This window comes from Netta rufina, assembly GCF_964035555.1.
Source record: "Netta rufina genome assembly, chromosome: 11".
Classification (NCBI taxonomy): domain Eukaryota; kingdom Metazoa; phylum Chordata; class Aves; order Anseriformes; family Anatidae; genus Netta; species Netta rufina.
The window spans coordinates 5,383,605-5,408,877 of record NC_140134.1 but is presented as its reverse complement, the minus strand read 5'-3'; the positions used below and the strand labels follow the sequence as shown (position 1 = coordinate 5,408,877).

Here is a 25,273-nt window from a genome sequence, read left to right as displayed (position 1 = left end):
CACATCCAGGAACAAGTAGGCGCAGGATAGAAGAGTCAACATTCATAGAAATTACTCAGGAGCCTAAAGATGATACAGGTTTTCATACAAGAAAAAACAACAACAACAAAAACAAACATTTCAGATATCTTTATGACATTGAACAGACATCCTTATGTTTTTCTTTGTATTCCTATACAAGTCAAGGTCAGGGTAAATTCATTAAGGACAAAGCTAATTTGCAGCAAGATTTATGTAAGGCTGGAGAAATTCTGTTGAAATGAGATTAGCTTTAAGGTATGAAATAAACTGTTGAGGTTGGATTGCATGAAGTATCAATCTCCTTTCCATCTTAAGAAACTCTTAATAATCAGAATAAAACAAATCTGATGTAAACTGTATTCACCATTGAAGTGAAATATTCAAACGGAAGGAAGGAATTATTAAAGCTAGTATGGAATATTAAGATTTCTTGTACCCTGTGTCAAGAGGCATAGGAACCGGAAGGTGGTTCTTCCGTCATTCCGGATGTGATTAATAATGTCTCATTATTTCATTCAGGAACGCCTAAAACAAAAGAAGTAGGCATCTGGCATGCCACTTAGGGCTTGGACTTTCAAATGAGTTTTTGTGTTGAGATCTGAAATCCCATTAAATTTAAATGGGATTAAGCACTTGTGCTCTTTTGAGCATCTTGATTTAAGTATATTTATTTTGCAATTTACGTTATATTCTGACTTTGAAATCTCAGAGATTCTGGAACCCACGCAGGATGTTTTAATCAGAATTATTTATTCATAAAAATATACAAGCAACCATGCTACAACACTGTATCACAGCCTGTGTTACCAACTTACCTGATATAAAACACTTATTAGTTATTATTATTCATTATTATGGTATTTTTATTCAATATTAAGATACTTGAACAAGATAAACCATAAGTTACTTCGTTCTTAGAGTTATTTAAAAACTAACAGGTACATTTTTGTGTTCCTTTTTTCATAGCGGGGAAAGTGGTGCTGGGAAGACTGTGGCTGCTAAATACATTATGAGCTATGTCTCCAAAATTTCAGGAGGTGGCCCTAAAGTACAGGTGAGTTGATTTAGGGCAATACTGAAGCATAAGCATAGTCTGAAGATTGAGTTCAGAGGTAGAATGGCAATGGTCTGTCTTGGCAGATGCTGGCAGCCAGTAGGCACTTCACTGCAGAAGCTTGTGAGCAGCTGTAAGTATATACAAGTCCTCAACAGCAGAGAGTCAGCTGAAGAGAATACTGAACTGCTTGCTTGCAGGTCTCTAGGCCACCTGTGTGAGGAGAAAATCCACAAAACCAGAATGATCTCTGTTAAGTGTTTTTTTTTAGCTCTCACACTAAATTATACCTACAAGTGTGTGTGTGTGTGTGTGTGTGTATATATATATATATTATATATATATATATATATATATATGTTTAGTTAAGGTGGTGTAAAACTTTAATTATCATTCTTAACCTTGTTAAACAATCTTCTATTAGTAGGTGTGATTTTTTTTTTTTTCTCCTGGACTGGTATTGCATTGAAAACTGAACTGGCTTTTCATGTTTGTATTACTTCCGTTCTGTCTCTGATTTGTAGGCATGCATTAGAGAGCCAACAGCAGGAACATCATCTTGTTTTATCAGGTTATCTAATCAAAAGTATAGTATCTGAAAGCTATCTGAAATAACAAATAGTTCCTTTTCTTAATAACTGTATTACCAACGTCTGCTCTATCTACAGAAGCCCATGAAGTAAAGCCAGTTGTCTTGAGCAATTTCACTTGAAATAAAATTCAATTTTATTTATACAGCTCAGCATGTATTAAGTTTCTTCTGAAACTAATAGCTAGACCATAATTCCAACTCCTAGGATCAGATACAGAAACAATAGTAACAGACTGTATGGCTGTCTAAGATAGCTAGGTAGCAGCATCACTGGTCCTCAGACAGGTTACTTAAGTACTTGGAGAAGCCTACATTTCATGTTCTGACTTCATATGTTGTGGTTGCAGACCCTCAAAGTGATCTAAGTGATTATGTGGAGGAAGGAAATTGCTTAAAAACAAGAAGATGAAAGAAAAAACACAAGAAAACCATATCAATTTATTGGCTCTGTTGTTTTGCCCAACAGTGAACAGAAGGACTAGTTGTTTGCAGCCTCAGGCATTTTGTTCAGTTTTCTAAGATTTTCTTCAGAAAATAAGAAGCTTCAAAAACATGAAAGCTCTGAAAAAAGATTGCATCCAAGAGGATATTTTCCAGATATGGTCTTTATTACTTTTTTATACATAATTTAGATGTCATGGTTTCCTTGAAAAACTCTTAAGAACTTAAAACAAGCAAACAAAAGACTGTTAAAAAAAAAATCTATTTCTGAATCTCTGTTTCTTTTGTTTCCTCAAATTTTAGCACGTGAAAGATATAATTCTACAGTCCAACCCTTTACTAGAGGCCTTTGGGAATGCAAAAACTGTACGGAACAATAACTCCAGCAGATTTGTAAGTCCATCTCCCTTAGAGATTTCCTTCATGCTTCCAACTTCTATAGTGTTATTATTCAGGAGTTTAATATAAAATCGTTTATATTGTTTATGATAGAAGATATATCAGGATAAAATGAATAAAATAGAAGATATATCAGGATAAAATAAAATATAAATAAAATTATTTATATTATTAATTACTCAGGAGTGTAATATAAAATAAATACAAATGAAAGAAAACTATATCAAATATAGACTGTGTTTTCAAACAAAGTATATGTTGAGAGGCCTCTTTAATTCTGTATAGACTGTACATTTGTTACTCTTGCAATATGTACTGGTCAAAATTTATAAAATTCTCAGTCTGTAAGCAAATAACAGCAACAAACCATCCAGGTTAGTAAAATATATGCAATAATATATATATATATATATTTATAGTACATAAAAGCATCCTTAGAGTTATTTGATGAGAATTAAATACCTCTATTAGTATGTACAGAAAGCAGGAATTATTTTCGTTGTGTCATTATAAAATACTCAAAGTACTGTTGTGAAATAACTACTAACATACTGTAGGTTCTGTTTTTAAAAGTTACACATAGGCTTTACAAATTTGCTATTTGTTCCTAAGCCAACTTGAGTGTTAGTACGATTAATGTTTCCCTGAAAAGACAAAATAATTGCTTTACCTTGCTTCCAAGCAGAACACTGCGTTTGCGATTGGCCATGAATCTGTTAAATTTACTTTCAGTACAGGTGGGCATTACGGTTTCCTTTATGCTAAGCAAGAGTCTCAGCAATGAAAAAGAAGCCCCTCACTTCCTCTCTACCTTTGCGTTACTGCATGACGTATTATCCCTAGTCTAGCACTGTATAAATGAAGAAAGAAGGAAAGATATGTGATAGTTCAAGATTCTTAGCTCTGGTAAATCTTGAGGTAGCTGAGTCACAATATCGATGATAATTAAATACGCTACTAACCTTCCTTGAGATATAGTACAAGTAGTGCATTATTTACTATTTACTAATCATTCAACAACTTTAATTATTTATTGCAGGGGAAATACTTTGAAATCCAGTTTAGCCCAGGTGGAGAGCCAGATGGAGGAAAAATCTCCAATTTCCTACTGGAAAAATCTCGAGTTGTAATGAGGAATCCTGGAGAGAGGAGTTTTCACATTTTTTACCAGGTCAGAAGCCTACAGCTCTTTTATGAGTTATTTTAAATAACTTGTACCTGTTATTCCTTTTGATTGAAAAGTCATTCTCAACCCAATGAGATTATTGAACACGTTTTCAAAAAGATAATCTCGATATCATTGAGAAACTTCATAGCATCTTAAGGCACCATGTGACAGACCTGTCTAGCTGCCTTTCAACTCTAAAAGGAAAGTACTTCAATATTTCAGAGACCCAACCTGGAAATTCGGTGTGATCTCCCATATGGAAAAATGCAACAGAATATAATAGAAAATGAGAACTTTCAAACAAATTTCTTTTTAAACTGGCTTATATAATTTCACCTTCTGCTTTGGAATTCCGTAGCACTGCTGTGAAAGAGAGATTTAATTCTATTGTGTGGGACACTTAGGATTATATCAGTATGGTGAATTCTCCAAAAATCCTCTCAATTTATATTACAAAAGGCTTTTCTAGCCTTCGCTGGTCCTTTATTTAAGAGTTTCTTATCTGCTTAAGTGCTGCTGACCCAGCTCTACAAAACTAGAGTAAAGACAGTACATTGTAAGTGACTGTCAACAGCATCACATAAAGTTGAAGTGTTGTGAGGATGGAAAGCTGAGTTGGAGCTGGAATTGCTCCAGGAACTGTGTATTTTCCTTGTCTGAGGCATATGAACAGTTTGCGGTGTCCTGCGAATTTTCCTCTGTGTCTAGGAGAATCTTTTTGATGCAGGCAGTTCGAAGACTGTATAAGGTTTTGACTACTCCGTGCTGAGATCAGTTTGTTCATTCCTTCCTATTGCAGCTGTATGTCTGCACAACTGTGCCTGCCTTTCAGTAAGTATGGAAAATATGTTGCTCCTGAGGATTTAGGTAAAACATTGAAGACTGGAAAAACAGCTTTGCCTAATCTTTGAGATAAAGATAATAGAAGACATTTACTAAACCATTTATGAGAGGGGGAATGAATATCTGGTCGTTCACTTAGCGAAAAATTAGGAAGGTTACAAACTTTGCACAGTATTACCCTTCTTTCCTAATAATTTCAGACTCAGTCCTGTTTCTGACCAGCTTCATCTGTGCTGAAGGTTGTTATATAATGCCTAATAATATTGGGATTTTATTTTGTAGCTGATCGAAGGGGCATCTTCAGAACAAAAAAGCAGTCTTGGCATTACCACCATGGATTACTATTACTACCTGAGTCTATCTGGGTCCTACAAAGTAGATGACATCAATGACAAATCTGATTTCCAAGAAACACTGGTGGGTTTTTGATGCTGATTTGTGTAGTGGTGCATGTATGTTCACTTCACTGTGAAGGTGTTTTGTGAAGGAAGGTGTTTTTTTTTCCATTCGTCTTTTCTCATAAGGGTGAAAATTTTGAAATTTGTGCACAGATAAATTGTACATTTAGAATCTGGAGTATAAAACGTGAGATGCAAACACACTGAGGAATTTCCGTTAGAAGAAAATACAAAAGAGCACCCTCTTAGCTGAATTTTTGGTGGTGCCTTATCTTCTGTTCCTATTTAAAACATCACAACTGAAAGGCTGGATAAAGGGACCTAGAAAGCATAGATTAGAAATCTTCACCCAGTATTGTTGTCAGTTCATTGTGTAACATTTATGGAGGTCACATCAACTTCCTGATTTCCTGTTATTGGAAAATCACTACTTAAAATAAGCATATTAACATGTCTTCTTATTTCTATTTGTAGCACACTTCAAAATGCATTCCAAAAAAAAAATTGCTACTTCTACATTCTAGCTAATTGGGTATTTTGGAAAAAGAGTAAGTTGAAAAGACATTTTGTAAGTTGTCATGGACTCTAGACTGACTCTAAAACACAACGCTGTGCTGAGTCACTTTCTAATAAGTAGCTGAAATAGCCTAAACCAGACAGACTGTGCTACTGTAATGTTGAGAGTCATCCAGTACCTCTTCACAATTGTTAGTCTCAGTAGAAAAACTATGCATAGAAGGAACAAAATCATTGTCTCTTAGGTTTGTTGTTCCCCATTTTGCAGTAAACAATTTATTTTCAGTGTGACACTCAAGGGCAGGTGCTTGTTCAGCACTACATTTTTTCCAGAATTTATTTTGCTAACGCATCTTCTAAATGGTGTAGATGTTTCTGTATATAATTATTAAAAATCAAAAATGCTCAGATAGGATATCTAGTGCTTTTGGATAATTCAGGCTGTAATGTAATTTGGATGTGTTAAGTATTTAAGCTCTTCATAAACTGAAATTTTTAAAATAAAAAATTTTAAAGGACTTTTATGGTGAAAGTAATTGAACAGACTTGTTGACTTTTTTCTTCCAGCATGCAATGAGTGTGATTGGGATCTTTGCAGAAGAGCAGGCATTGGTACTACAAATAGTGGCTGGAATACTTCATTTGGGAAACATCAGCTTCAAAGAAGTTGGCAACTATGCAGGAGTGGAAAGTGAAGAGTGTAAGTACCTCTGGAAACTGTTACAGAATTAGCAGTGGGCTGAAACCCAGATGGCATGAGCTGAACTGCCATCTTGAGCTTCTTATCCAAACACAGTGCATCATTTCTTTTAGTGTGAGGCTGTTAATTTAGGTTTTTCCAAAAACAATAATGGTACTGAGGCCCCTGTTCTGTCTAGTACAATGCCATTGACTTTAACAGAAATGTAGTTTTGAATTTAGGAAATCTTTTTCCAGCCTTTAAGCATGAAATAATTGAAATTGTGAGAACGTCTTTCAAGCAAACTTAAATGTATTCTCCATTCAGTGCATCAACAGTCATTCATAAAATTAAAAAAAAAAAAAAGTCTCTTAATGGTTTGTCTGACATCATCCTCACATGGAAGCAGCTACCAACTGGTAGAGTATCTCTAGTCTGAGGTACACAGTTAGTGCTTGGGCGTACATGCACACATCCAATAGAGTAGCCTTGAAAATGCATTGAAGATCAGAATTTACATACTACAAGTGTTATCTTCCTTGTCTCAAATTTCTCATTCCATGCTTCATTATCAGATACATCTACCCTGGAAATATTTCCTTATTAGTAATGTACTGACCTGGCATCCTTGCGCTCTTGCTGCTATTTTTTATCAGATGGTGGTGAGGCACTGGAACAAGTTCCCCAGAGAACTGTGGATGCCCCATCTCTGCATGTGCTCAAGGCCAGACTGGATGGGGCTTTGAGCAACCTGGTCTAGGGGGACGCGTCCCTTCCTGTGGCAGAGGGTTGGAACCAAATGATCTTTAAGGTCCCTTCCAACCCAAACCAGTCTATGATTCTGCATTAAGAGTGTAGAGTTATATTGTGTTTGGTTCTGCTTCCCTTACAATAAATCGTCAGCACAGTGAAGGAGGAGTTTTTGAGGTGGCTCTTATCATTATACTTTCCTCTTAAATTCTTACAGTAATATTGGCTAAATATTTATTCTGGAATCTTTACAGTATATGTGAGCATATTTGGTCTATACTTCCCTACAGTCTCTTGCCTTTTAAAATACATGATGTTTAACCTTTTCATGTTCTCAGTGAGTTATCAGAGATGCTGCTATAGACTCAACTTTGGATAGTTCCTTGGTTACTAGTACCCTTGGGTAAATTTAAACAGTTTCCTGATTGTAATCAGAAAGCTGTCAGTTATTAACAGTTCTAAAAATACTTTTGGATTAATGTAGTAAAGGGTTTAAAGAAGCCAGATCATGCTGTCATATTACAGATGTGTAAAGCTCAAATGGCCGCTGTCCTAGTGATTATTTTACATCTTCCTCACACCAGTAGAGCAGATCTGAAAGTAATGGAACATGAATGAAACATTGTTAGAGGATTATGTGCTTTAGTGGAAGCACAACAGTAACTCCAAGAGACCTACCCTTGGGAGCTATTTCCATATGCTCTTAAGCAATTTCTTTTTTCCCATTCCTTAAGGTGTGTGACACCTGCAGCTAACATCTGCTCTATGTGCTAAAATGCAAATACTGGACTTGTGGCTGCTTATTGCACAGATGTGTATTTTTCTGCTCTGCTTTTATACAATGGGAACCAGAATTTTCCCTGTAGTTTCAGAATAAGGGTTAAAAAACAAATAAATGGAAGGGAATTTAAGATTTTTTGCAATATTCTTAGAGGAAGAAAGGGAAAGGATTTTAGGAAGCAATAGTACTCTTTTCTTATTATACTTTATACGTTTCATGTATTTACACATTTTTTTTCAATTGCTTCAGTTTTATTTAATATGTGAGCTTTGTGTTTTCCTCCCATCTCCTCCAGCCACTCCATCAACCACATAGTTCAAAACTATGACTTAAGACAGTTCGAAGGACTGAAGGTACAGAAATAGATGACTACTTTACTTTGAGGTGGTTTACCTTAATTAAAATCCACGTACGCAAGGACCTGAACATTTCCTTGAGGAGCTTAGAGGAATTTTTAAGAAATAAATACCTATTTATTTTTTTAAAGCTGCATGCCCCATGAGGTTTATTACTGCTGTTTGTTACTAGTGATACAACTATTTTTTTTTCTTTTATTCTGCACTGGTTTAGCGTATAAGTCATAATCTAGCAACCTTGATTTTTCTTACAGTTTTGGCTTTCCCTGCTTTCCTCCTGGGAATTAACCAGGACCGCCTAAAGGAAAAACTGACCAGCAGACAGATGGACAGCAAGTGGGGAGGCAAATCTGAGTCCATTAATGTAACACTAAACGTGGAACAAGCTTGCTACACCAGGGATGCACTGGCCAAGGCCCTTCATGCCCGTGTTTTTGATTACTTGGTGGATGTAAGTTGTATTTGCTTGATTCTATTGAAGTATTGATACAGTGGGAATGTTCCTTGAAGAGCTTTTTTTTTTTTTTTTCACCTGGTATGTGTTCCTTTGCCTAAGCTTTAGCAGCAGCACTGAGCAGTGCAGTGGGAACACAACCACATACAGGGCACTGATTATATGAGAAATGCTACACTTCCTTTGAAGCAAATGAGCTGTGCTTTCAGCACTGTATTTGTTCAGTCTCTTACCACAACTGACCTGTGTGATGTTCTGACATCTCCTTTCTGTCACCATCCATGCTTCTCTGAAATCAGTCTTATTTTTCTCCTACAGAAATGAACATTTTCAAATGAGCAGAATAAATAGGTTATGTTACTTGTCCCCTGTTCTCTTACCCCACTCTCCTGCAGAGAATCTCCTTCAGCATCCTGATACTGTGGCATTTGAGCAAATGCTCAAACTGCACTTTCCATGCTGCAGTGCTTTCTATTCAGGATGACGCTGTAGGCTGAATTGGCAGGGGATAAACCTTACCTTTGGCCACAGATGTTAGCTAGATTAAATGAAGTCTGCTCATCTGCTCTGTGTTGGCACTGCTAGTATCTCAGAAGCCTTCCTGTTCATGACAGTTCTGAAATTCCTGCTATATGAAATAGGGGAATACAGAAATTAGTGAAAAAAATCATGTTACTATCTGCAAAACACATCAAATATCAGACTTAAAGCTGGTCTGGTTTTTTGTTCATTCTTTTTTTCTTCAACTGCACTGAGCCAGTTACTCCAAAGGAGAGATTTTTACAAACAGAAAATCCAAAGGCTCACTGACTTGGAAAACAGGGTAGTATACTGTTAATTTCCTAGATATTAATAACACTTTATTAAAACGTAAAGTACCCTATTAAATACATATGTATTCCATTCCAATATGTTATTTCTGAAGAAACACTGTATTTATATAAAGATTTATGAATATACCATTTAAATATTTTAAGCTTCACTTTGTTTTATGTTTTTTGTTTTATTAGTCCATTAATAAGGCTATGGAGAAGGACCATGAAGAGTATAATATTGGTGTCCTTGATATTTACGGCTTTGAAATATTCCAGGTGAGACGATGCAACATTCAGCATTTGAGCTGATTTGACCTGACAGTTTTTTGTTATTAGAAGGGAAAAAATCTAACAGGAAAAAAAAAAGTTTGGGGGCAGAATAGAAGCCAAAAAAAGACAGCTTCTTGGACATTAAGTTCTTGCTGCTAATGTCTCACTTAGTAAACACAAAATATTGAAGAAAATTCAAAGAAACTAGGTCATTGATCCTAAAACAAAGATCTGAGATTACACACAACGCCTATAAAATCAGAAACCTATCCATCATTGACAATATTTCTATGAAGCTTCTCCTACTATTACCAACATAAGAACTAAGAATTACTGCATGAGAATAACTTTGTTTCTTTTTCTGTAGAAAAATGGCTTTGAGCAGTTCTGTATCAACTTCGTTAATGAAAAACTGCAGCAGATTTTTATTGAACTGACACTGAAAGCAGAACAGGTAACCAGACATTATTTTTGACTTCACAGAATGAGCTATCATTTTCTCAGTTGGTAGAAAAAGTGAGGTTTCATCATCTGTTAACAATAAAATTTGCCTTGTTAAGCAAGAAACAAAAAAAAAAAAAAAAAAAAAAAAAAAAAACCAAAACAAAATAAAATCTTTGCTGTTGGCTAACCCTAAAAATGTAAACCAAGCGAGTCCGTCATACTGTGTACTAATGCAGTCATATGACTGCCTAGACTTGCTGCGTACTCTGACTCACTGACAGGAATGGAAAACTGCAGTTCTATTCCATCCCTGTGCTTTCATTGGACATGACAGAGTAAAATGGGAATACTTTTCTTAGTTTCCTCCACACCCATTCCCCTCTCCGTTTCTTTTTTTTTTTTTTTTAATGTATACAAAATAGATCCCCGTGGCAAATGCGCAAATATTCTGTGTATTTGCATTTCTCTGCTCACAGTCTCACTGAAAAACCCCTCTTTATGTGAAGGGAGCTTCTGCATGGGAGGGCAGACATAATGCAGCTGAGACAGTAATTGTGTACAGTATGAGCTCAGGCCTGGCACCGACTTCAGGACAGTGTTTTCGAGAATGTGCATACACAATTGCCTTTGTATAAAAGTAACTGATCAATGCAATTGAGCACACAAATAACCTTGTAAGTGTCTAGCTAAATTCATATGTATGCAACTGAGTGAATCAGTTTAATCAAATTTCAGCATGATTTTTATTCCAGTCTCTGTCCTTATGGTCATAGTAATTGTATACAGAAATAAAAAGTAGAGCTGTCTCCATTTTATGTCCATTTCTGAATGTGTTATTTTGGGGGCCTGATTTTTGATATGCCTGTCATAAACTTATTTTGTAAAATACTTTAGAACATGGATGCTTAATTGCATTGTCAAGATAACATAAAGCTCATTTTGTTGCTATTTGCAAAGGACTTTGACAATAAATGCACTGGCAAAATACTCCTGCTGGTCTTAGTGACTACTCAATAGCTATGAGAGACAAAAGAATGTGCGGAGAGCACAGAGAAGGATCTTAATTCTGCTCTTAGGTGTAGAGAACTGGTTTTAACCATCATATGGGTCATTCCTCTTCTTTACCCAGAAGCAGAGTTGACAGGTTTTTCTAAGCATAGAGTATATATGTAGTATATTGTAGATCTGCTGCTAGAGCTGTGGTGCATGGGAATATTTGCATTTTTCCTCTTACTTAACAGGAAGAATATGTGCAAGAAGGAATCAGATGGACTCCAATAGATTATTTTAACAACAAAATAGTGTGTGACCTGATAGAGAACAAAGTGGTAAGTAATTGGCATAAACAGATGGAAAAAAAAAAAAAAAAAAAAAAAAGAACTGTCTCTAAAATATTTGGGCAACTGCTTTGCTGTCAAGAACATTCATGAGAAAAATGCAAATACTGTTGTTCAGTAACTGAGTCATACTAAGCCTATATATAAATCTTACATAAGGTATCTTATAAGATCTTACAAGAGCTCTAAGATATGTTATTTAAGATATTGGCCAAAAAGAGAACCGTAAGATAGTATGTTTGATAAACATGATTGAAAAATTCACTGGTTGGAAATTACTTTATCCACCTAAATTTGTCATCAATTTCATGACATATGCTCCTGTATACATTAGGTAATTTTTGGTAATATACATAGGTATTTTTTGGTGGAATGAGAAAGAAGATTACTTTGCAAAGTTTTCTAAAAAGTTCTTAACAGGCATAATTTCCGACTCTGTCACTAGCATTACATGGACTTGTATCTCTCGTTAAACTGTTTACATGCTAGTGTACAAATTAACCTTTACTATGAACTGTATAGATTGATGGAGATTTCTTCCTGCTGTGACTTTGCTCTCTTGTTTTTGTACTAAAGAATTTTCTTTTGGGGGTAGGCATTGAGCTTTTTTTTTTTTCCTCACTTTGTTGTTTTCCTCAAACGCATTAGAATCCCCCTGGAATTATGAGCATTTTAGATGATGTATGCGCCACAATGCATGCAGTGGGAGAAGGAGCTGACCAAACACTGCTGCAAAAACTCCAGATGCAGATTGGGACTCATGAACATTTCAACAGCTGGAACCAAGGATTTATCATTCATCATTATGCTGGAAAGGTAGTATGGAAAATCATCACTGAATTCCGCATAATGCACTTATAAGGAAAAAGAACAGTCATGAAGGGAAGGGGGAAGTATTACCTCTAGAGGGCTATTCTGATTTTAAATAGGCATATTATCTCAGGAGACAGTGCCATCCTTTCTCAACGCATGGAACTTAAAACACACATGCCCTGACATAGGTCCCTTACTTAGGATAGATGTCTGGGCCTTGCTGCTGTCAACTGTTTTAAAAAAATCTAGTATTAAATGTAATAAATACCTCAATCTTCATTGTCAGTTATAATAGCAGTAGGTTTAAAGCATTCAGGCATAAAAATGATCCTTAATGTACTAGTCAAATTAGAAATATATACAGATCCTATATACAGTTACTTGGGCATATTTCTCAGACTATTCATGATTTCCTGCTGTTGTATTGAATAACAGTAAACCCTTATTGTGCTAAATATTTTTATTCTATAAAGTATTGAAATCACACGCATTATATTCTATTCACCGGTTTCATTTTTCTTCTTTGAGTTCAAGTATATGGATTAAATTCCTTTGTTGTGAAAGAGTTAACTAATATATGCAGGAATTTTTTAATCCCTGTACTGCCTTTAAGTAATACTAGACTAACCACAAAGTTCAGATCAGCTACTGATGAGGACAGGATATAAATTTTCTGTAATTATTGGGTTCTCAACTTACCACAAACAATCAATTTCCACCTTGGCCCAGGTATCTTATGATATGGATGGATTCTGCGAGAGAAATCGGGATGTTCTTTTCATGGACTTGATTGAACTCATGCAGAGCAGTGATTTGTACGTAAGCAAAACTTGCTTAAAGCTAGGAATAATGTGCTAGTTCAGATGGATGCAGAGGGCCTGACTACTACTTTGCAACATGTCAACTGATTTGCATAAAAATGGAAATGAACCATCACAGAAAAACAGCATCGCTTGCATTGTACTCAGTCTTCATTTTCTGCAAATCTCAGTAATTATGTAAGGTACCAAAGTGTCAGAATTAGGTAGTATATTGATAAATGTTTTTTTGGCCTCAAAGCAGGCCATCACTGATTTGGCATTATCTCAGAACAGGAACTATTTTAACATAAACGTTTTTTTATTTATTTTAACTAACTGAGGCTTTTTAGGAAGTGCTTTTTGCTTTGAGTCTTGAAATCTGTTATCATGTGTCTTTACAAGGCTCACTAAAATACTGAGGGATCTCTGTGAGGAATGAAGCTCTTGGAAAATAGTAATCTTAAAATAGATTTGATACAACTCTGGGTTAACATAAATAGCTCTTTATATTCTACTCAAATATCAACTTTAACAGCATATTCCTTGACATTCCAGCATTTAATTGTCTTTCTATTCCAACGCTATTTTGTTTATTCTTTTCTAGGCCTTTTATAAAGGCTTTGTTTCCTGAAAATCTTCAAGCAGACAAGAAGGGTCGCCCTACCACTGCAGGCAGTAAAATCAAAGTATGACTAATTTTTTGTTATATTATTGTGTGTTTGTGCAAGTTTAAAAAAAAAAAAAAGTAGTCTTTGCTTGTTTTTATTATCCAGATATTTTTGAAGATAGACAGTGGAGTGTTCTGACTGCAAAGCAATGCGTTGTTTCAGCTGTTAGAATCATGTTTTGCCCGGCATCACTGTTCGTTAAACCTTTTGTTCATCTGCATTCTACAGCAGTGAATTTTCCAAATGAGCAATTGATGGTAGTGATAATACTACTTGCATGTGCATAGTGAATGAGCCCCTTTACTCAGCCACTTGATATCCTACAAATAACTACAGATAACTAGTCTCTTTATAGTGCAGAAATGCAGCAGAGCCTGACCCTACACCCACTGAAGTTAACAGAAGTCTATCTATTGACCATAGTGTGGGCTGAATAAAGCAACAAGTGTTAGAAGGCGTCTCTTTTTTTTTTTGAGACTGGTTGTAAAATACATGCTTAGATGATATACTTACTTGAAGACTTTGGAAATCAATATTTTTTCAGTGTCTTTCCTTATATTTTACCCTGACGGTTAAGCTCACCTAACACATTCCCCATGATATGCATTCCCCACTCCCTGTTTTTATATAGTAGTTTAAATATATTACATGGTTGGAGATAATAGTGCCTTCTGTTTACTGAAAATGTTTTCCTGAGGTGAGAGACTTGTGGAAGGTGTTGAGTTTCTAAGTGGATGTGTTTATACATCTTTTACATACATATTCATAGACACCAACATGGGTAAGTTTTAAATAATAAGAATAAAATTATTTGAGTGAGCAAAAGTGATTTGCAAAAACACAGGAACAAAGAGCAGAAAAATTTCCAGTAATATAAAGATAATAGCATCCTTTCCTTAATTTTGGATGTTTGTAGTATTAAGAGGTGGTTTTTGTTTTGGTTTGGTTTTACTTTCTCCCTCTCACCTTACACATACATGCACATACATGACTTTTTCTGTACATTGTTTCCGGGCTAGAAGTGCAGGTCTGCTACTGCTATATATTATCCCAAGACAGTTCTGGAGAAAAGGACCAAACCCAAATGGATCATCAGTAGATGTTTGATGTTTTTACAACTCTCTCAGAGGATTTACTCTCTTTAGGTCAGATCTTATTATTTTTCCTTGATTTTACAGAAACAAGCAAATGATCTTGTTGGCACCCTGATGAAGTGTACACCCCATTACATTCGCTGCATCAAACCAAATGAAACAAAGAAACCTCGAGACTGGGAGGAGAGCAGGTATGTGCATAAGCAGCCAAAAAAAAAAGCCACCAAAAAAATCATGATCTTTAATCCTGTAACCTACAGACAATAAATAGGGCACATGATCTAAATAAGCAGTTAGTAGATGAAGTTCTTAGTTGTTTTTTTCATATCAGTTAGAGATGATCAAAATTCGCAGAATATGTAGCAGTAAAACTATAAGTATATTAAAGACTTTGTTTTCCATGTGGAATTTGCACACCAAATGCATTATACATCAATTCTAACTTTTGCTCTGTGCTTTGAAAACAGCTTCTATTAGATAGCTGAAAGCCAACAAGACATTTGTATTTGCTGTCATGTATCAAACAAGAAAAACAGAAAAAAAGTGTCTATAGCAAAGAAATATAGGTTTCATGTTTTTTTTTTATTTTCCAACATTTAAGTTTCATTAGCCAGCTCTTTAAAGAGAAATAACTAGAATATCATTCATACAGACATTGAATAGATGCCTAAATCATTAATTAGGTTTATTGCATCTGTTTTAAGTCACCTTTAACCATGTGGTACTTTTTAACATCTTCATAATATCTAAAAAAAGAAAAGATACATTTCTTTCTTGCACTGAGGTCAAGTACAGTATTTAACATTTTTAATTATATACCAAGTACTTCTGGTATTGGTAGAAGTGCTGATAATAGCAATTAGTTATTTTTGTCACAGTGAAACGATTTGTGAAGTCTGATAAAGAATATTCTTGACCACATCAACAGCATGCCAGAATTCACTTCCTGCTTATTTGGCACACAGACTAGCACAATTACATGCAGATGTAGAGCACTTACAGAAGCCACAATCATGACTGCCCCTTGAAAGTGTCATTTAGGTCTTGGCAGTAAACGATAGACCCTCTTTCTCTAGCTTTTCCCACCTTTTAAAAATCCTACTATGCAGCACTTAATTTCTCACCCACACTGGGACCAAAGGAGGAAAGTTATTCTAGTGAAAGTATGTCTAAAAGTTGTAGCAAAGCAAAAAATACAAATTGGGGGCACTTTAAAAATCAATCATTTACATATTGGAAAACAGGCCTATTATTGTGGGAAGTGTTGCTAGGAAACCAATGAAACGAAACAAAACAAAAAACTAATCCTGACAAAAGGCCAGCTTTCAGGAAGCCCATTTTGGAATAAAAGTGGGTAAGATTTCTCCCCCCTCCCAACAGGGATGGTATTTAGCAAATGCAGCAACTGGTGACACTAAGATAAATGAAATACAGATGACTGTATAGTATCAAACTCAACTACAAATAGAATTAGTTCTTAGGATGGTAATCCTTCACCCTGTTTACAAATACTAACATTCTCTCCCTTTTCAAACCATTTCTCATATATTCTGACATCATATTGTATACATATGCTGTAACATTTAGTGAAATTTGCAGGAAAAATAAATGTAATTATATGCATATATCAACTCAAAACTTCAGCTTGTTTAATTTTGTCATTTCATGATTTTACCATGAGAAAGTTCTGCTGAGGGAAACAAAAATGCAACTGAGTATGTGTTATTTTTCTGAATGTTGCAGTAGTGTTTTTGGTTTTCTTTTGTGATCATTCAGTCTTGTATCACACACATGCTGCCATACTTAAAAATATGATGGGAACAGTATATTTAATCTGCTTATTAGTAGCATATTACTAGACAGCGGAAGTGTTATCAAGTAAGGAGAAACTTCACAAAAGCCCATCCTCATGCTCATACAACCCATGTCACTTCAGCCTTCTACAGCTGTTGAATAATTTCAGATTGTTTTGTACTTTAAGATAGACCTCGTATAATACCTAAACCTTGTATAATACCTTAGTTATTCAAAAAATTGGGGTGTTCCTTGAAATGTGTTTTTGTTCAGATCCTGGCACAGCCACTTGGACGTGTATTCAAAATTGCTGCATTAGCTGAATTCCCAGACCCTGACCTGCTTGAGGTTGATGCCTGGAGGGAGTTCAGTGTGCCTTTTCTCAGAAAGAAAAAGAAAAAAAGAAAAATGTCTCAAATTCTGTGTTGCTGGACACTAATACTGGCAGGACAGTAAGAAAAAGGGAGTAATGCTGTTGCTGCAGTGCATTATTCCAGATGTGAACAGGAAGGAAAAGCTATAAACAGGAAAATGTATTTTTGTCTATCAATTTTCTACTGTTACTGTACCAGAATTTTTGGAGTAGGTTCAAAACATACTTTATTCCTTGAACACAGCAAGTTAAGATGTGCAGTTTTTTTATTATAAGATAAAAGAGCAGCGTCTCTCTGTAATAAAATACCTCTAAAAAGAAATAACCACAGGGCTTCTGTTATTTGTAGCATGGGATTTCAATTTTTTTCCCCTTATACTGAGTCATGTGAAAAGAATGTCTCTACCAAAAAAAAAAAAAACAAAAAACAAGTGATGAAATTTATATTGAAATTTATCATTTCAAAATACCTAAAGAAATAATACCAAATTAACCTAGAGGGTTTTCAAGATTTGAAATATCTTGATTCATAAAATTGGTGAAACGGTACTTTAAAAAGGATTAAAATTAAATGGTTCCTTACAGACTCACTTTTTTTTTTTTTTTAATAATATGAAGAATTTTTATATACTGTTCATTAAATTTACAGGACTAAAATCTTAACTTACTTCTGACTGAAAGCTAAAGCTTGCATAATTTGCCCTATAAAAAAAAACAACAGAGCCCCTGGAACACCACATTTCAGAATTAAAAGCTGACATTGCTTCTTTCAACCACATGACTTAGATGAGAAAAGTAAAGAAATGCAAAGGAAAACAGCACAAATTGTACACTGTTAGCAAAGTTAACTGAAATTCTTCAAATCAAATCTCCAAGCATTAAAAAGCAGACTAGTAGGATATGTAAGAAAGAACTTAAAATATGTTCCACAGCTCCAGAGACAGGAAAAGGTGCCAAAAGATTTATGGGGAAATACTTGTTCCTTGTTTAGAACCTGAAAGAGTTTTGCATGAGGGAAATGTAATGGTGTTGGGATAACAATGTTTCAGCTTGTGTGTACAGCAGAATCACCCCACAGCCATTAATTAACACTTTCATCTGGACTAGTACCAGCTCAGTTTTTGTTTAGAATTAAAGTATGCCATGAGCAAACTTACCAGGCACGCTTCTGCAAGTCTTATGCCTATCCTCAGATCCTCCCTTTGCAATATGGTAAAGTCAAGAACAGTGCTAGCTTTTCACGAATATATTGCCCAAGGTCTCCTATTTCTGATTCTGTGTGTGCTGGAAGTTCGGAATCTGGGCCTTTCCCCTCTCCTCAGATGCAGTTCTTCTCCAGAACAGCCAAAAATGAGCTGTGTGCAACTGTCAATGTTTGAGCTATATAAACATAGGTGAAAACTACAATAAAAGAATGCAATTTCCCACTGCCTGGAATATCAGCTATGTAATTGTGTAGGTAGTTATTTGGCTTTTTATGGGTAACATTAGTGAAGAAATCTATACATGAATTAGGAGGTAGGTAGGTAGGCTACAATAGGGAATGCTACAGTAAATTTCCTGCATATATTTCAGTAATGTAGTCTACCTGCGCTGAGTATTTGTTCTGCCATGCAGTGTGCTTGGTAATATGCAAGAATAAATGGATTCATATATGAATTTTATTATTTCATATGTGCATGAATTTTACAAGTAGTCTTCTTTACTTCTAAAAATAACAGATTTTAAATCTTGTTTTGTCCACAGGGTAAAACATCAAGTGGAATATTTAGGTCTTAAAGAAAATATTCGAGTACGAAGAGCTGGCTATGCCTACAGGCGGGTTTTCAAGAAGTTTTTGCAGAGGTAGGATAATACTAATTTTGAAATATTACAGTACAATTGTTTACATGATGAGGAAAAAAAGAAGTTGCAATTTTTAAGCGCTTCTCATGTCCCACTTTTCCTTTCTCCTGTTTACCTTTATCTAGGCTATGCAGAGATTTAAATGTATCTTAAAGACTGTCTATTGTTGTCTTTGAAAGTCTTTTCACTTTCCTGTAAACTTGCTGAAGAATTCAGTTTTTTTGTAGTCTTTTGAACGGGTTGCTGAAAGTTAGAACTGAAGTCAAGAGAACTTAGAGTTAGGAGCTGTGTGTTCTGGAATCTGAGGGTAGCTCTCCGACTGCTCTTTGCCAGTGACAGGATAGGCAAAGAAATATGTGCCTGCCATTCAGCCATTTCAGTGCAAATTCATACCGTAACGTGTGGACTCCATTTTCATTATGAAATAATTTTTAATCCTATTTTTTTCTTTATCTTCAAGCCCAGACATAATAAACATGAATGTGCTTCAGAGTATAAAACCTTATGTGAAGGCTACTGCTGAGACAGAATAACAGATAATAATGAGTATGAAATCTAGCCTAACAGTTGTCAAACACTGATTATGAGGGCTGTGTCTAGAAATCTGCCTGAGGTCTGCACAGAGGAAAGCCACATGGTGTTTCTGGAAGGTGAATAGATTTCTATACTTCATTTCATGTGCAGAGATCCACAAGCAGCTGAAACCATTCTCTGTGGAATTCATCCATTTGTTTCAAATCTGTTTTGTAAAATTTAACAATTTAAGAGTAAACCTTGTCCTGCAACCTTTCCATTCACAGTTCCTAATATGCAGAACAACCTGTTCTGACACGATGAGTCAGTGTGAGTAAAAGTGGGCTGAGGCATGGGATGGTCAGGAAATGCATGCTTGTACATTTGTTTTCATTGGGAGCTACTTGGCATCTTGATGTAAGAAGAGATTTTGGGGCTGAATAGACTTTTATGTACGAAATTTACATTTGCATGCAAAAAGCTGATGTCACTGAAAAGGCCTGTGTGTTTCAAAGCATAACCAATCTGAAAGCTGAACTCCATACTCAGAGATAGGACCTAACTCCATACTGTGAATCTGTAATAGATAATATTTTTGATCTTTTTTTTTTTCTTGGAATTGTTACACAGCATTTTAAGAACACAGTCGTGCTGAAGTCCCTCATAAGCCCAAATTACATTTAAAGTCACAGAACCTATATATACAGATACCAACACAACCAGTTTAATGAGAAGTATGCAGAAGTACATTGGAGGAAAGTGCTATTCATTCCTAAACAGCAGTGGACAATGATAGAATTGATGCACATAACATACTAAATTCCAGAATTGTGATATGCTCAGTTGGTACATGTTACAGTATAATATAGTTTTGTTTTGTTTTTTTTTCTTTTTTTTTCTGCCCATTAGACTTGTAACAACTGTAAATTATGTGAAGCTAGTCTAAGTTTATGAAAAAGCAGTTCTAATCTTTTCTTATTCTGTACCTGAGAACTTCACTTACATTAAAAGATCTTCAGTCATATTTTTCCCAATGTCCTCCTTTATATAGCTTAGATGTAGGAAAGAATTTGTAACATGCTGAAATGTAGTGTCAAATTAAGTTTTGTGAGGGGTTGCACAACTTTGATTGCCTTTATTAACTTCAGCACCTTTATATTCAGACTCCATTATCCAACTAGATTCTTGGAGTTACACGATGAACCTGCAAAAGAGGCTGTTAAATAAGCTGGAAGTTAGTTTAACTTACAACTCCTCCTTACTACTACACATCTATCTATCCCATAATACTGATAAGTAAATTATACTGTCTCTATACAGACTATATGTAATGGACATCTGTAACATAACAAAAGTAGCTCTTATGACATAACATCATGCTAGTGTCTGAGTATTTGTTAACTAACTTCAACAGGAGAGCAGTATGGACCCTTTGAATCTCACTGAATTTTGTTTGCCTTTTCTTTTCATGTACATGCTATTTAGAAGTATTGTGTTTTTTGTGATATGCTCCTTTTTAACTGTTTGTTATTTTTATGTGGTATTAAGTTGCATGACACTGTTTCTGCTTCTGGCTAGATAACAATTTAGATATGACACGATAGAGAAATGAACATTTCCTGAATAAAGTTTCTAACGACTTGTGTGATTTTGAGAAATTTTATTAGAAGCTGCCTAAATCTTCCTAAGAAACGTGAACTTGGGAATTACAACAAACTAAATTCCATACTCTATCAGTTTTTTCATTAATTTAATAGTTTCACTAGTATAAGCATGGGAGTATTATGAGACAGAAAACTACTCACTGCTACCTATCAAAGACGTGGTATTACAGCACTTCCCTGCCTCCTTTCCTAGCTGTTTGTATGGTCAGTTGACCTCAATGTTCCCTCCAGATAGCACCAACATCACAGTATCTTCCCTCCTGTAGCAGGTGCCAAGCCAAAGGCTTTCTGGGATAAGGCCAAGACTGGCTCCTCGCTAAATGCGGACCAGCTGTTGTTAACAGGTGCGTTAGGAGCACGAGCTGTCCGCTTGCTCATAAACACAATAGACCTTTGTAAGAATACGGAAGACAAAGGCTTGAGTGGGAAATTGATCCCATACTTGGGAAAAAAATCTAGCATATTAAGGATATGGAGGTACTTAAACTTGCACCGTAAGTCCTTGCTAGTAAATAATCTTGCTCTGGCTTTATGGAGAACAGAGCAGAACTTTCTGTAATTAACCACTGCAGTTACCAAATAGTTAACTTAGGATCTGGAAATGGGAGACTCGTGGACAGTTGCCATTCTTGATGCAGCTGTTTTGTCTCGCTAAGCAAAAAACACCTTAATATTCTGCATCTTCCCATGCTCTGAGCTTCTGTAATTCCTACCAAGGTAGTCAGTATGCCCCCTGGGTAATAATACTAAGAATCAGTGGTATTCTGCTGCTGCTCTTTGCTGTTTTAACTTCTTTTCCTTCTTCTTTTCCTTGGTGGTTAAGATACGCCATTCTGACCAAAGCAACCTGGCCTTCCTGGAAAGGAGAGGAGAAGCAAGGAGTTCTCCATCTGCTTCAGTCTGTCAACATGGATCCTGACCAATACCAACTAGGGAAATCCAAAGTCTTCATCAAAGCTCCGGAGTCTGTAAGTGTGGTAGGACATGAGTCTATAAATATGAAGCTTTAGCTGAAATCAGAGGCCTGCCCACTCAGAAGTTTCACATGATAGGGTGGGAGAAATATCAGAATATAAGTCAGGCTGGGCAGGCCTGTCACAGATGCCTCAAGTCTGTGGGTGCAGTAGAGATTCTAGTCGCTTCAGTGATGGGTACAGTATAAGGACGCTGCAGAAGTTTGACACACAAGGAGCATTAAATACATGAAGAGATGAGATACACAAGGATGCTTTGCATGCTTTGTCAGGTTACATATGATGTTCCATCAGTGAATCTGTCATTTGAAGGAACGCGATGGTTTGAGAAGAAATCTGTAGCCATTAGTCCAAGAAAACAGGTGCTTTTCTCAGTATAAGAACTACTGATGGAAATAAGAGAATAGCAACAAATATAGTAATAATATGTTATATATTATGGAGTAAATCAATGTCCCAGGATGACTGTAACTTGAAATCCCATCCTGAAAGAACATTAGGTAGTCAGATTAAGACTTTTTTTCCCGTGGCTTTTAAATTGCACAGTGTTGGAAAAAAAGTTCTTATATCACTCATACATCATTCAGGAAACTTGTCGAGGAAGAAAAGTACACAATCCACCATCCTGTGTTCCTTATTTATTAGTAGCAGGTGACTTCTTGGTGCTTTGCCTTAAGTTACACATCAAAATAAGAGCAGAATATTTCTGTTGCTGTAATTTTCAGAAAATTTTTGGTTTTGTTCTGTATGGTAGGCAGTAGATTCAGACAGTAGACTCTGCTATGCCCATTCACATGGTAAAAGCTCAGAGGGAAAATACTTGTCCAAGTCTTAAAATTGTTTCTACCACGAATAGGGTAAGTCTCATCTGTTTATATAATAAAGCATTATAGTGTTCAAGGTGTATAGGGTATCTGAATACTTGGATGCATGTTGACAGAACAGGAACTTCTAGTAGAGGATTATTTTCACTTAAATATAGCAGTCAGTGAGACTTAACCAGCTAATTATAAAGAAGCATGAGCTTTGTTTGCCTTCCACTGTAGCACAGGTCATGATTTATTTGTTAAGATTTTGGTGAGTCTTACAGAGTTGGCATGATAGTCTTGGTCATCAGTGAATGTCATTCATATCTTTTCTTGTGACAACAGTTAGGACTTTCAATCCTTTGCTGATGACTTCAAGTTTATGATATGGCAGTGGCAAATACCCATTCTGGTCAAGTAGCAGTTTAGAGTAATACAGATTACTTAGTTGCTTGTAATTACAAGGGACCAGAATTAGTAATTTAAGCAGCATCTTCTAGTTTGTCTTATGCTGTAGAAAATTGTTTTTTCCTGTTTTCACTGTGAAATTATTTTGCATCCATTGTAGCAAGTTTCAAACCCAATGCAATCTCAGTTTGGGAGATAAAGAAACCAAAATAATTTGCATAAAGACCACTTTCTTGATGTTATGCTATTTTCAGGAAAAAATAGTTTAAAGTTTTAATCTATTTTTCTGTTTTATATAATAAACTGTAAGGAAATAAGCTTCTCTGAATGCTGAAAGACCCTAAGCTTTGGTATCCTTGCCCCTTACAAGAGGGCAGATTTCCAGCAGCCATATCTTCAAAGAAAGGAATGAAAATGTTTGCTGGTACCTATCTTCTATTTAATAGCTAAATGGTTCAACTAGTCACTTAGGATCGATGCATCCAGTGCGGCCTACTCTGAAGTAGCTAAAACCTTAATCTTCTGTACCCCAACATCACATGCTACTATTCTGTTTCCCAGGGAAAAAAAAAAAAAATGCTTCCAGTTTTGCAGCATCTTCCCATTTGTTTCAGTGACATTTAATGACATCTGTGAGTTTTACTGAAGGGCACTTCTGCAGTATAAGACAATACGAGGGTGACTGACAATAGTAAAACTTTTAGGGTTGCATTGTGATTTTAATTTAAATTAGCGCTTTTGATTACTATATATTTTTCTTTTAAAAATGTATTTTTTTTCAAAAGCCATGAGGTTAATTTTAAAAATACTAAAATAGTTGGTTTAAAAATACTAAAATAGTTGGGGCCTTTTCCATTTTAAGTTGAAAGAATTTGAGGTGAATATTCTAAAGCTGTTTTTTTTAAGCATTGAAGAAACATCCTGAAATTACTAGATTTAAGGCTAGCGTCATTACTTCTGACATAGTAAATGAAAAGTTTTCTTGCACCACTAAAGAAAGTGACTGTTATAGTTAATTGGATGAAAAAGTACCTGATTTGTTCAGGAGTGTGAGGGGTAGCTTTACAATACATATTTTTAAAAAAAGTTATGCAATATTTTTAGTTTATAATGTGTTTCAGTAAAATATTAGTTAACTTGATGTTTTCAGTGAACTTCCTTAATTGGGACTCTGACCTTCAGCTGCAGGTGATAGACTATTTTACACTGATATTTTGCAGTTAGCATTATTAGAGAAATAAATGACATGTTCACGAGAGATCAATGATTACTGTAAATTGAATTAGACACGGGCTTGATCATGCCCCTGCTGAAGCTTAGGAAGTTTTTGCATCAGGAGCATGTGTGTTTCATGCCTGTGCGCTGAAACCCGATCTAGCACTTGTGTGTTTGTGAAAAGATTTTTTTTAATAAGTTTCTGTAAATGGAGATTTGCCAACTGCAAAATAAGGTTTTATGGGTAGCAGAAACGAGGCTTCATTACTTACATTTCCATCAAACACCTGAATAAATAACTCTGTACACAAACAAGTAAGGTCTTGCAGAAATGGTTTGCATTAGATCAAGTTTCCTTTTAGGTCAATATGAACAACGCTTTTCCTAGATTTGCATCATTTAGCAGCAAATTTAACAAAGGGTCCCGTAGCCCAAGCTCACTTCTTGATACACCTTTTTGTTTGTTTTGTATTTTTGTGTTTGTTTTTTAAAAGCTTTCTCGCTTTTGAGAGCTAGGAGAGAAGCCCTTACATGTATTTAAGTCACAGTATAGGAAAGTAATTAGCAAGAGCCAAGCTAGTGAACTGCTTTAATATTATAATCGTTAGCCAAATGTTGAGGTTCTGATAAGACAAGAAAAAATAAATTACATAAGAAGACTGTAGTGAAATATGCCATCCTCATTAAATAATTATGAGACTATTATAATGCATTAAATTTACATATATTGCAGTGAGACCTGGAAAGAAGATGCACCTGCTATTTCAGTTTTCATAAATCAGCACGTCCTCTTGATTTCTGACAACACTGTAGAAACAAGTCTTATCGTAGCATACTGAAATATAAGATTGTATTCTAATTACAAGTCCTGCAGCCAACTTCACTGCTGAGGAAGAGTGGAGCCAGCAGACACAGCAGGGTAAAGTTTAGATGAGGAAGAAAGATATATATGAATATGGTGCATTATTGTGTTACACATTGCACAGAT

At 35.5% G+C, this 25,273-nt stretch overlaps 1 protein-coding gene across 1 annotated transcript in view; it reads left to right on the top strand.

The window, feature by feature from the left end:
* MYO1E (myosin IE) overlaps nucleotides 1-25,273 on the top strand; it is an 86,576-nt gene that overhangs the window by 44,409 nt on the left and 16,894 nt on the right. The window contains exons 5-19 of the mRNA XM_084293302.1: nucleotides 988-1,075; nucleotides 2,412-2,501; nucleotides 3,547-3,678; nucleotides 4,801-4,935; nucleotides 6,000-6,132; nucleotides 8,253-8,449; nucleotides 9,463-9,543; nucleotides 9,905-9,991; nucleotides 11,223-11,309; nucleotides 11,967-12,134; nucleotides 12,861-12,946; nucleotides 13,536-13,617; nucleotides 14,778-14,884; nucleotides 18,607-18,705; nucleotides 21,706-21,850. Coding sequence (XP_084149428.1) covers nucleotides 988-1,075; nucleotides 2,412-2,501; nucleotides 3,547-3,678; nucleotides 4,801-4,935; nucleotides 6,000-6,132; nucleotides 8,253-8,449; nucleotides 9,463-9,543; nucleotides 9,905-9,991; nucleotides 11,223-11,309; nucleotides 11,967-12,134; nucleotides 12,861-12,946; nucleotides 13,536-13,617; nucleotides 14,778-14,884; nucleotides 18,607-18,705; nucleotides 21,706-21,850 — 1,717 coding nt within the window. The remainder of the gene's footprint in view (nucleotides 1-987; nucleotides 1,076-2,411; nucleotides 2,502-3,546; nucleotides 3,679-4,800; nucleotides 4,936-5,999; nucleotides 6,133-8,252; nucleotides 8,450-9,462; nucleotides 9,544-9,904; nucleotides 9,992-11,222; nucleotides 11,310-11,966; nucleotides 12,135-12,860; nucleotides 12,947-13,535; nucleotides 13,618-14,777; nucleotides 14,885-18,606; nucleotides 18,706-21,705; nucleotides 21,851-25,273) is intronic.